The sequence below is a fragment of the Haemaphysalis longicornis genome, unplaced genomic scaffold (assembly GCF_048455015.1).
Source record: "Haemaphysalis longicornis isolate Haplotype H1 unplaced genomic scaffold, Haemaphysalis longicornis Haplotype H1 scaffold_3, whole genome shotgun sequence".
Taxonomy (NCBI): domain Eukaryota; kingdom Metazoa; phylum Arthropoda; class Arachnida; order Ixodida; family Ixodidae; genus Haemaphysalis; species Haemaphysalis longicornis.
Genome location: NW_027526335.1, coordinates 92,652,070 through 92,664,620, shown reverse-complemented (window position 1 = coordinate 92,664,620; position 12,551 = coordinate 92,652,070). Strand labels below are relative to the sequence as shown.

The 12,551-nt window shown below is 46.8% G+C and overlaps 1 protein-coding gene across 1 annotated transcript in view; it reads right to left on the bottom strand.

The window, feature by feature from the left end:
- The window catches only part of Gycbeta100b (guanylate cyclase soluble subunit beta-1-like), a 56,114-nt gene extending 46,700 nt beyond the window's left edge, over positions 1–9,414 (bottom strand). The window contains exon 1 of the mRNA XM_077703824.1: positions 9,297–9,414. Coding sequence (XP_077559950.1) covers positions 9,297–9,299 — 3 coding nt within the window. The 5' untranslated portion in view covers positions 9,300–9,414. The remainder of the gene's footprint in view (positions 1–9,296) is intronic.
- Between the last annotated feature and the right edge of the window lie 3,137 nt (positions 9,415–12,551).

The window sequence follows — 12,551 nt, the reverse complement described above, 5'->3', positions numbered from 1 at the left end:
GCAAAAACGGGAGCTTGACAAATTCACTTCAGTGTCCTTTTAAATCTCTCACATTTTTTTAACCGTACGAGCTGCCGCGGCAGGTGCGGGAGAAGTAGTTTTTTTAATCCAAACCATGTTTTCCAGCTTTCTGGTGGTTCCACACGTTACCAAGTCACATGTTTTAACAGCGGAGATGTTGTAGGTCGATTCTTTTCATAAGTCCGCTGTCGCTCGCGCATCACGCACGCGGCTTCGCAGAAACCAGTTCCCAGACTCACCGACAAAGGGAACAATGGTTTAGCAGGTGCGGGTTTCTCTTCCTCCCTACAAAGAGGGAGAGGGAAGGGAGCCTCCCGCCAGTGACGTTTAGCTGGCGATTCCTTTGCGCGAACCGTATTATTTGCGTGGCAACGGCGCTGCCACTCTCGAGCGAGCACCAGTCAGCGTTCGAATCGCCACGAGGAAAACCACAGCTCCACGGTTTCAGCGGATTTCACACTGGGTGAAACTGGGTTGATTTTCTTGATTTTAACAGCAGAGCTGTTTAGGACGAGCTTTGTCCGTCCGGCGCACCAAAAAACCCCGAAACCTTAAGCAAAAATTCACGCATCTCCTCGAAGTGAATCATGACGAGTGGGCGAAGCACTGGGGATCGCTCTTACCGTAAATCACCCGTGGCATTGCCCACTCGCGCATGTAAATGAGTGACAACGCGTGTGTACAGTATGTACAATTCCAATCCAATCCAATCCAATCCGATACAATTCAATTTAATCCAATCCAATCCAATCCAATGCTCCTCGCGCATGAGCAACACTGAGTACATGGACGCCAAGGGACAAGCCACGGACAAAGCGAGGTCCTAAGGTGCTTCGCCCCTAAAAATGTGGTTAGGGAGGCCCCGGGAATTGAACCCAGGACCCTTACACCTTGAAGCTGGTAATCTAACCCCTGGGCCACGTCTAAGGCCCGAGGGGTACGGATTAGCAGCGGTGGGGAACAATAACAGTTGGAAAAAAGAAAAAAAAAACACTCCCCGCCGTCGGAACCGAGCCTGAATCTCTCGCGTTATGAAACCGGTGCCTATCCGATTGAGCAATCATCGTATTCCGGGCGCACAGCATTTCCTTTGGGTTCATAGCGCGGGCGTTAACTTTGCACTTGGCCGCGGATTCTAGCTTACACGGTCCACTTTGGGGGAGATGTGAAGGCCTGCGGACGAAATGATCCAGGCCTGCCAGTCATGGGGAACTTTCAGCGGCAAGTTCAGAAATAAATGAGAGGTGATGACATATGGAGCGGCCACTTGGCGCCTTACTAAACAACTTGAAAGCAAACTTAGTTCGTCTCAACGGGCCATGGAACGAATAATGATCGGAGTAACACTTATGGACAGGAAACGATCTTCCCGGATCAGAGAACAAACTATAGTGTAGAGGATATTTTATATAGTTTACGTAAAGAAAAAGAAATGAACTTAGTCTGGCTACGTATTTAGGCGAAATGACAATCGGTGGACTACCAGAAGGAACAGAGTGGACTCCCAGAGGCGGGTCTAGAAAAACAGAAAGGCCAGTCACTCGATGGACGGACTCAATAAGGAAATTCAGAGGAAAAGAATGGACTCGAGCTTCGCGGCCCAGGAGCGGTTGGAGGTCGATGGGAGAGGCCTTTGTCCTGCAGTGGACTTAGTGGGTTGCTGCTGCTGCTGCTGGTGGTGCAACAGCCGGGTCTCCGACGAAATAAGAGGGGCCGCCAGCCCTCCTGTTTTTCCAGCCTTTAACCACTAGTGCAAGCTGTGCCAATTTAAAAAAAAAATCTTTTTTGTGCTGGATTTGGCAGCGTTCCAGCTGATCCCTCATTACGAGTTTACGAGGAATCTTTTGCCATGTGCTTAACATTTTACACTTTGACAAACCAAAAAAAACTTGAGCAGTTGAAAAAGCTATTGCATTTGCTAAGTTAACGTAATGAGTGGTGAAAGGAAACTAGTAGGCCGTATAATTGCGTTACGTAACAGCTTAAAGGGGCAGACAACAGATTTTTGTCGAGTATATTTTCTCTATCCCAAATGAAAGGGCATCACTTAAAACACTTCAACCCGAAACGGTTTTGCCCGAAACCAATGGCCTTAACCCGCGGCTTTCCCCCGAACGGCTTTAACATGGCTTTAACCCGAAACAAATGGCTTTAACCCGAAACCAACAAAAGCTCCAGCAGCGGCGATTACAAGGAGCACCTTTTAGAGCTCTGTCTACTACTACGTTTGGTCATGGCGCTGGTGTTCTATATTTCTAATCAGGATGCCTCGCACATGGTTAAAGTCTACCAGGATCTGTTGGAATGCAGATCGCGCTTCACCATTTAATTTCATGCGCAAAGCTCGCCCTTTGTTTGTTTGCGCTGTTGGCAAATTTCTGTATGTTTCCCAATGCCGATGACGTGTCACCCGATGACTTGGCGATCTGGAAGCGGCCTCCAAATGCCAGACACAACCTCCTCGAAGTTGGACCCGGCGTGCCCACCACAACAGTCACCACCAGCGACTCAAGTAAAAACGAGCTCACGAAAGTAATGGCAGCGCCTTCAAGCGCATGTGCAGATAAAGCACTTGCTAAACGTCTATTGGACACCAGTGTGGCGAAGAAAAGAAAATTCGAAGCCCGGCGCATGCATGCGCCGCGCTTCAAACATTTCAATTTATAATATTATTTATTATCTATTAAATTTTATAGTACAGTTAAACCTGGATATAACGAACCCCTATGTAACGAATTCCTCGGTATAATGAAGTTTTTCAATTCCCCATTGCCAGTCCCATTGAAACCCATGTATTTGCGGCCTCTATATAACGAAGGCGTCGCGACGGTTAACCTTGCCGTAACGAATTCTCTACGCTGATGAGCAGTGGTTTTTTGCCCTTTTTCTGAAACATTGGCTGGAGAAATGCACTAGCTTAGTGAATTTCGCCCGCGGCGCAACTTACCGTGCGTTTTCACGTGTGGGTGTGGTGTCGGTTAGGTGCTAGGCCTGCTTCTCGGCGTGTAATCGTACGTCTCCACTGCCACGGCCGTGCCACTGCTATGTGTGGTGTCGGTTTGTCGGTGGGGAGTTCTGCTGCCCGAGAACAAAAAGATTTGTCTTTTCCAGACAAGCTCGCAATTTTAAATGTGGTCTCCGCCAGCGAGAAAGAAGAACGTAGCAGTCAGGTACAGTATACCAGCTAGCACCCTCTCACCACTTTTGAGTGCGGAAAAGGGCATGAAGTTCACGAAAACGCGCCCTTTCGGTATACGTTTGGTTCTATAGAAACGCGTTAACGTACCGAAAAGTGTCCAAAGGCAAAAGTGCTACTGAAGGTGCGTTTGTGAATACGGGAGTGAGTGACATTGCTCCTGTGGAGTGCCGTGGAGTGACTAAGCTCGTGCGAAAACAGAATGTGCAAATCAGGAGGTTTTTCACTGTGAAACAAAGTCTTGAAGGATGAATTCACCATCACTGATGTCTAGCATTTTGCTTTCGTTTCTGCTTCATTCACGCGAGCCTTGACTCTAAACCTGCATGCAACGAAAACCTGCCTGTAACAAAAAATTGCGCATTTTCGTCAATTTCGTTATATCCAGGCTTAACTTACATTGGTGTACCCTTGTGCTATTAGCAATTCCACGACGATTTTCCAATCCTGTTGCCTCACCCTATCCCCCTTCCTCTCAGGGCCCTTTAATCCTCGTGTGAAGTTATCAGGAATTTCTCCCAGTATGTCCTCACTACTGGACAATGTTTCGCAGAAAGTCTTCGTTATTTTTGCCGCGTAATCCATCTTGTTGATTATGTCCCCCTGTCGAACATATCAGCGTCTGTGCTTATGTGTTGCAATCCTTTCTGTGTCTACCGTGTCACGGTGTCTCTAAAGGGTCATTACTGTCCCCTTTATTGTTTAAGCTGTTTATTAAGGATGCATCCACTTCTATACATCCCTTCTTTCTCCTAAAGCGCGCTGGTAGAATATAACACGTAAGGAAGTTTTGTTATCCTTAGCAACAGTAGCATCGAAAGCGTACAGTGAATCATCGTTACAACAAGCTAAATTAATTGAAAAACCCGCTTTAATCGAAACGTTTTATGTTCCCCAACTACAGTGTACAGGAGCACATAATACCTACTTTTAACGAAGTAGTGGTTATAACAAAATGACTTTTCTGTTTAGACGACATCATTATAACCAGTGTTTACTGCACTCTTGGAAATCTCGCCAGGCCAGAAACTTTCATTTTTCGCGTGTGCATTTATCACGCTGTTACTTAATGCGCTACTTATCTATGTTTATACACTCGTTGTATATCAGTGGATGTTTGCTGTTGCTTACTTCGCGATAATTTTCGTCAAGGTGAAAATTTCGTTTTCTTTCTGCACGCAAACCGTTTACTCAGAGTTGCCAGTGCTGTGGTACTGGAATTGTTGATTTTGAGTAAAATATAAAGGAGCTTGCTGAATTTGCGACTACATATTTGCTCGCGTCTACCGATCGCTCTAAGGAGGGGTATTTACCGTGGCTGCAGCGTCCGAGCAGCCAGTCCAGTGATTTGTGTTCTCTGTTCAAATACGCTTTCTACACTGAAGCGAGATCGCCGGTTATAGCACTTTCAATTCACATCCTCTTCCTTGTTTGAGCGCCAGACGACGTTACCGCCTACTTCAATTTTTTCTTTAAACCCTTCCCCGAAAAACGTACTTTCGCTACGTGTCTTCCTGAGAATATCGAAGAAACACTGTTGAGGACATTGGGAATTCTGAATTCGCGGTTCCTGAAACTGTCGCTCCTCCTGTTTCGACTACGTTAAAAATATTCTGTACACTTAGCTCGCAGTGAGGTGTTTTAAGCCCGTAGATTGTTTATTCTGGAAGTTAGAAAACACCTATTAGCGGATTACGTTCGCTCTATCATATCTCTTCAGCAATTTTTCGCGTTGCCTTTCTTTTCTGCGAGCATCACATTTGCGTTTCAGGAATCACTTGAAATCCTTGTAATGTCATCGAAAATCTGCGCTTTTTAACAGCGAAGCTGTTTAGAAAATCGTTAGAGTTTGGTGTCCGCAGTTAAAAATGCGAAGAAAATGCCGCGTGCACGTGAGCGCACGCCTCGCCGCGACCGTCCGGCAGTTAAAAAAAAAAAAACAAGAAAATGCCGAGCGCCCCTCGTGTGTGCGTGCCTCGCGCCGACCGCCCAGCGTCCCCGGCGCACGTTTGTCAAGCCAAGTACACCCACTTAGTAAGATTGTCCAAAATAGGCCAAAAAAAGAAAGAAAAACTCCGGCGTTCGCCGTAATCGTGCAACACTTACTCGGAACGAGAAAGACACGTCATAGCGTACGCCCCTCCAAGGTGATGTCCAATGATTACCACTTCCAAGAAAATGAAGGAAGCTCACACTTATAGCAACAACGATAGAGTAAAGGTCGTTGCGGTAGCGAAGAAGAAACAAATGTGTTACAATCGTGGACTTAAACGGTCGTGATGGTCGTGAAGGTTGCGTACAGCTTCGCTACTTTCAAGTTTTACGCATTAGTGTGAGCTTCCTTGATTTTTTTATGAAGATAAGGCCAGGATGAACAAAAAATGCTTCTCCAAACATAGGCTTTGCTGTGATATAGGAATATGACAAGTAATTCAATGATCGCTGGATAAAAGGAAGCAGATCAGTGATAAGCACACTGTATTGCCCAACCTTGTTTTTAAGCACAGCCTCCTTTGAATTCTCCCTCTCTCTCATGCTGGTGACTCGAGTCGTGGAATTATCGTCACTTGAGACGGACGCTTCATCAAGGACGCGAAAGTGAAAGTAACCGATAACTGCTAATTTAAGTTCTTGAAAGTCTTAGACATCTCGCAACAAGAACAACAACGGTCGCTTCCCATGTGCTGCTTGCTGCATTTGAACATTGTTGTTTTTTTTCTCGTGTTTGCGGGTCCGTAAAAAACATCGGAGATAAGGCTCTGTTCATTCATATTTACACAATAACGTTCCCGGTTTACATATATACTCCCTTCAGCGAAAATACATTTCGCCGATATAGGAAGCTTTTTCAGGAAAAAAGCTTCCTATATCGGCGAAACGTAATACCCCCAAGTGCGGACGAATTTCTGCGCATGTAACGATGACCAGATGGTGTAATTCAATCCGTATACCCCTGGTAGAGCGGAACTCATAGCCGACTGCAACTTGAGTGCGTAAATCCCGTATTTGAACTTATTACTTTGTGGTTACAAAGTTGTAGTTGAATTAAAACTTCGTGGTATGGTCAATATGGTAAAAAGACAGGAACGAGAGCAGCCTATAGCCTACTGAAATTTCCAATGGCCAACGTGAACACTCGTTCTTGCAAGCACCCGAACAAAGCATTTGGGAAGTTTTGGTGGCTAGCTCTCATAATTGTTGCTTTACTTATTTCGGGGCCGATGAAAACGCACATGCACACGCACATACAAAAATAAATTTTACCGAGTCGTGCCTGCTAGAATGCACCGCTGGATTGATTTGTGACGTCATAGAGCAGACCTGCCTGTAGGGTATGCTCGCGGGAATGGAGACACCTCGTAACGAGATCACAATTCGTATACAAGTCTGTAGTCACTAACTTGATTTGTAATCGCTAACTAACTTTAGCCAATATCTTGAGTCGCTAACACCGTGCGAACGCAAAAAAATGCTATCGCAGAGTTCAGGGCGTTTTTGAGATGTTATGAGACTGTGTCCGTGTGGGATGTTGTCGCAGGCCTTGTGAGCGGGCTAGTGTTTTAACGCGAAAGTGTTTTATTCCGGGATACACAAACATTTGAGTGACGTCATATCCGTCACGGAAGTGCACGCCAGTACAACGAAGCAAGCGGCCTGTAAAGGGTGCACCCCTGCACACAGGGTCTTCTTGCGGGGAAGCAACCTTTAGAACTAAAGAGTGCGTTATACTTATGGTTGTTCGTTTTCGGGCTTTATATTTTAACACGAACGTTTTTGATGCCGGGACACACCAAGATTTCACTGACGTCATATCCGTCACGGAGATGACGCCAGTGCACCTTTGCCGAAGTGACCCGCCAGCAGGGAGTCGCTCGCCAAGCACACCCACAAGACAGCCGCCGATCCCGCAAATCATGCTCAGCTGCAGATTTCACTGCACATTTCACTTTAGCGTTTTACCAATTCCTATCACAGAGGAATCAACCAATTTTTTTTTTCCAAAACAACTTCGCGTGAGCAACGCCGCCCTGTAGTTTATCTTAGGTTTATATGTTTTCTTTTTTTACCGCAACTCTCTCTCGTTGCAACTGCCTCTTTATTTTTCGGTTTCAACGTATGGCGCGAGTTCAGTACTGCGCGGGAGTGGTTACCTATTTTCTCTCTCTGAATTTACATCTACTTGTATATTTATGCATATTGCTACGGAGTGGGCCCGAGGACGCCTACCATAATTTTTAGTTATCGCTATTTAATACTGCTATTACATTAACTTATTAGCTGCTCCGAAGCAAGTGTTCGTGACGTTCAACGAACGTATCTCCAAGCTCGGAAGGAAGCTGACGGCAGCGCAAATCTATATATTTTTTTTCAGCCAACAGGATGCACATCGTTGATAAAATGTCAATCCATCAGACCCCCAAATCTAAAACGTGTTTGATCCGAAGGATCATCGCTTGCCTTTGCATTTCTCATACCTCGTAAAGCCAGCAACTTACGAAAACGTAACTACATATATCACGTGGCTGTTCAAAATTCATAATGAAGTCGAGACTTTCTGTAACAACTCCCGGCATGATGCAGGTTCGACAGCGAAACGTGGTGGTTGCAACGTGTATCATCTAACCGCGGTACATCATATTGGCATGGTCTTGTTTTTACCAAACGATCGTTGTCAGGTCGTCGTCACAGGCTTAGAGAAGCTACATTTTCTTTATTTGTCGTACACACGAGGTTTTGCTCTTCATTGGTGGCAAAATCTAAAACCCAGGCATAGAACCTAAGGCCGGGTTCAGACTGTTGCCGCAACTGCCGTAATAACTTTAAAGAGGGACGTCATTTCACGTCTGAGCCAACCGAACTGCGTTACACGTCGTTTTTTTGTTTTGTTTTTGTTTTTTGCGTCCAGAGATCACGATATGGCTTTCGCGTCGGTAATCTGAACATAGCCTAATTGATACGCTTTCACGAAGCCGAGAAAAATTAACGCAGCATCGAGGAATAAAGAATGGCGGAACAAGTTTGTCAAGGCGCGCGTGTTAATGCTGAGTAATAACTGGACAAGTTATGTGGCCGCATTTTAATGCATAGAGATGAACGTGCCTTGGAAACCGCTTTAAAGATTGGTATTTAGTCTGAAGTACGTGCTTTAATGTGTTGACACTTCGTAAACTTTACCGCCATTTATGTTGAATGCTCTTTCGTTTTGCTTTCCTTATTTACTTTGGTTGATTTAAATTACCAACAAACTTATTACACTTATTAAGCAAGAACAATACATGAAACAGGATACTATCTGAACAGCTTTTCTGAAGGCGGTTGGAACGGGCTGTGTTAACGAACCTTTTAATTTGTGCTTTTTTTCCCTGTCCAACCTTTTTTATGTCTTATGCTAATTCTTATAGCAACCTTTATCAGCACGAGTACCACTGGCATGCCTAGTACGAAGCAAATCCGGAAATAAACCCATTCGTCCATCATCCTTTCTGAGCAATAACAAATTACGCTTTATTGGATACTCATTCAACTTAAAGGCCCACCGACCGCATTGTTTCCTGTATACGAAACATCAACCTAACAATTTACTCCTCCAGGTCAGATTAAATCATTGTCCCTACTCATACTCAGGCCGCCGAACTGCTTCAAGCGCTTCTCAGGGAATAAGCTATCGAGTACTGATTGTAGGATACTTTAACGGTCGAGCATTCCGGAAAGCCGATTTGTCTCAACGTCTCATCAGCCCAGCGATATGAATATGTTTCGAGTTCGCGAACGCACTGAGGTGTCGGGGGGCGGCAACCTCATCTATCGTTGTCACGACGGAGAGGACCAGCGATTAAAAAAGAAGAGCGAGAGAGAGGGGAACAGAATGAAGCGCAATTTTAGTTGAGCCTCACAGCCGCTATTCTTCGGCAATGGAGCTAAACACGGCATCCTGCAGTTGCTTCGTGGACGTCGTTCCCGAACACGCCACAGGATTGAGTCCAAAGCTTCACCGGCGTCGTAGGGTTAGAAGCAAGGACAACGGACTAGGCGCGGAATTCCGGAAGTGTCGGTGTAGAGGCGGAGACATGGGACTCACCATGGCTGCTGTGGACGCACGGTGGAGGCGGCGAAGAGAGCCGGCGCTCGGGGCAGCAGACGGCGGCGGCGGTGAGGCCGGACTCTTGTGGCGGGCTCGACCCGACGGAGCGGCCGTCAGCGGATCGATCCCACGGCGCCGGCCGCAGCGCCCCGGCCCGGAACGCGGGCCCGGGTCGAAACAGCGGCGCCCGGGCCCGGCTTTGAGGGCTGCACTTCAGCGGGATTGAAGTGGATTCGGCGATAGCTTGCTGTTCTTGAAGCTGCGCGCGTGTGTTCCACAGGTGCTATTGCTGCGCCCTTCGCGCTCGCGGTTTCTCGAAAATTTTCGTTGGCTATAAGGTTAAGAAAAATTGAGAGCGACGTGGCCTCTCTTCTTTCAAGCGCGACTGCACTTGCAGGATAAAACGTCATCGGCACCTGTATGTCTTACGCGTAGTATACCTGAGTGCACACGACACACTATTGTGCAGTCTACATACATTGCACAATGTAACAGGGAAGTGAGGGCATACGTATAAGGCATGGCTCAGGAATTAGCACACTTCCAGTTAAAACGCTATTTTTTAGTATCCTACGTATCTGCTATAGGATGATGTTTGTGAGAGATTGTAAAGACACGTTTTTGCAAATGCTGTTTATGAAAGAGGATGAGACAAAACTATCGCAAGGAAACGCTTTCTTTTCGGACACCTCGTCTCAATCCTCGTCCCTCTCGGTATTCGGAAGAAAGGCGCAAATGAGCGCGCATGCCAAGAAAGACTCCTAGCACGGATAATGGCCCCAATACCTTCAACTGCAACTTTCGCCACGCAGCCCTCGTCGCCGCCTTATTGTTGACGCTGACAGAAGAATGTTCAGAGTGTATGTAAAGATGTGGCGTGGGATCGACTTTAAAAGCAGGCGATACTTAACACTAAATAAAACAGCCTTACATCGCTATCATTTCTCGTTGCTGTTTTTTTTTAATCTGGGCAGGGACGGATGAGGGAGCACATCCTGGCAGAAGGCGCAGGACAAGAGAACGAAAGGGCGGGTGTGATATCACACTGCTGTCAGTTAAGTATTCATGTTGGCTCAGTTATGGCCAAGGTTTCCATTGTGCTATACAATGTTGCTAGTGCTAGTAGTCTGAAAAGGTCCTGCCTGAATATGCTTTTCTGGCACGTTGTTGAAGCAGTAATTGTATTTGCAATGTTATATTGTCGCCCGGAAGTTAAAAAAAATACTTTTAAAAAGCAACTACAAGAAACTCGCTGCTTTGGCCAAAATATTTTTCTCGTACAAAAAATTCACAAATGATTACCCCGAGATGACACGACCTACAGCAACAGCTTTGTACGTACGGCATATTGGATGTCCTAAAGCTGTAGTCTTTAAATGTGGAAGAGAAAAAAGCGTTTAAACGAGAGTATGTGCCATGTGTTAACACATGTGTATTCGCCCTGGGCATACGACCGTCGAGATTGGTATTGGCTTCACCCATTTTGGTCGGCTCCCCATGTAAGTGTACGGGTCACTATTATGTGTGGGTTGGCGTGCGAAGATCTGGAGCAGCAATTTTGCTGTTCCAATTTACAGTGTTGGCGAAATTTAGCCCTAACTAATTTTCCTCCTGCGTCCTAGGCCTTAAAACAGGCCACGGAACGTGAATACAGAAACCACAATTATAACTCATTCTCAGCGAAGAATATCATGTCTGAAAAAAATTTAAGAAAGGATCATGGTCGAGTGGAGCGGACACAAACGTGATGATAACAATGATGATGATGGAGTGGTCATGATCCCCGCGTCAGAGGCAAAGAGCCCTGGGTTGGATTCCGTATACACTTTCGATGTGGCCAAAGCATTTTATTTTTTCAGATCAGGGCTCGACTGTGCCTGTGCGGGGGAACCTCTGACAGAGACGCACGGCGACAGACACGGCAACTCACACATAGCGGCAGGCACCCGTCGAGAAAATGACTTACTGCTTATAAAATAGCCCCTGTAATAAGCTGCATCAACGGATGACTGACGATGTATAACTATTTGAGGATTGAATACAAGATACCGCCTCCTTTCTGTCTGATCCCGTGTGAAAGTGCGTGTCATTTTCCCCCAACTGCCAAAAATATAAACGGAGGCACGACGAACCACGCTACACTGCTGCCAACATTCCCTGTAGCCAGTGACAATGCAGCAGACAAGGACCTAAGCTCCACGGCGCCATCACTTTCCCCAGCGAACGTGGTGAGGTTCGCGCACAATGCCAACGGACTCTCCGCGACCAATATATACGCGTCCAAGTTAAGCACCGCGGACCGTGGTAAGACGCGTATAATTTTGCGCCTCGTATACGAAGCGTTAATTTTACACCAATAACAAGCCCTTTTTCGGGCCCCAACATCCACACGAAGTCCACAAAGGACGGCAAGTGAAAAAAGAAAAAAAAAAAAAACCTTTTTTGACAAGACGTTGTATCACAAAGGCTGCCTTGTTCGGCACGCGACACTATGCCGCTTTTGGCGGTTGGCAGCAAGCTACCGCTGACAAGCCGCTATACTGAATCGCGGAGAAACGCCTGCGTGATAAACAGCTTCGGAGTGTATTACTTCTAAGAGTAGCATCGTCAGGACCACTCTTTGTGCCGAATACTTTTTAAAAGAGCTTTTCTTTTAAATTTAAGCTACACGTAAGCCTAAGTTTAGTTATACAGTTCTTGATACAAGAGTTGGCTCGCAGGCATTCGGCGTTACCTTGGAGGTGAGGCTGGTTAGCGGACAACGTGTAGGACACACACGTATACGCCAGCCCGAGTGATGCCGCGGCATGTGCACACCACCGCTTTGGGCACACACTCGGGTCCCGAATGCGGCGCAGTGTGCCCGTGGCCCGAAAATAGCGCTCGTCTGTGTAGGAAGCGAAGTGGGGCTCATCGCCGCGAAGCGTATACATATTCAGTAACAGACGCGTATAACCGTATTCTCGCGGGGAGAGAGTGCCAAGAAGAATAACGACTGCTTATCGCTGGCGTGTGCGCTCGCCCCCTTTGTGGCGCCCTTTGTGTGGACATTGTTCGTGTGCCCGGCATGCGGCTCGCGGGCCAGCACACGCAGAAGCCGCTTACAACGCCGCTGCTCCTGACCCGGAACAGATATGTACGGCGACGCTTCCTGCGAGTTTCACTCGGGAACCGGACCTCTGGCGTGCCTCGGAGCCGTTTTCTTTCCTTGGAACTGCCGTTGCAGCGCAGTGCCGGCATTGTGTAAACAAG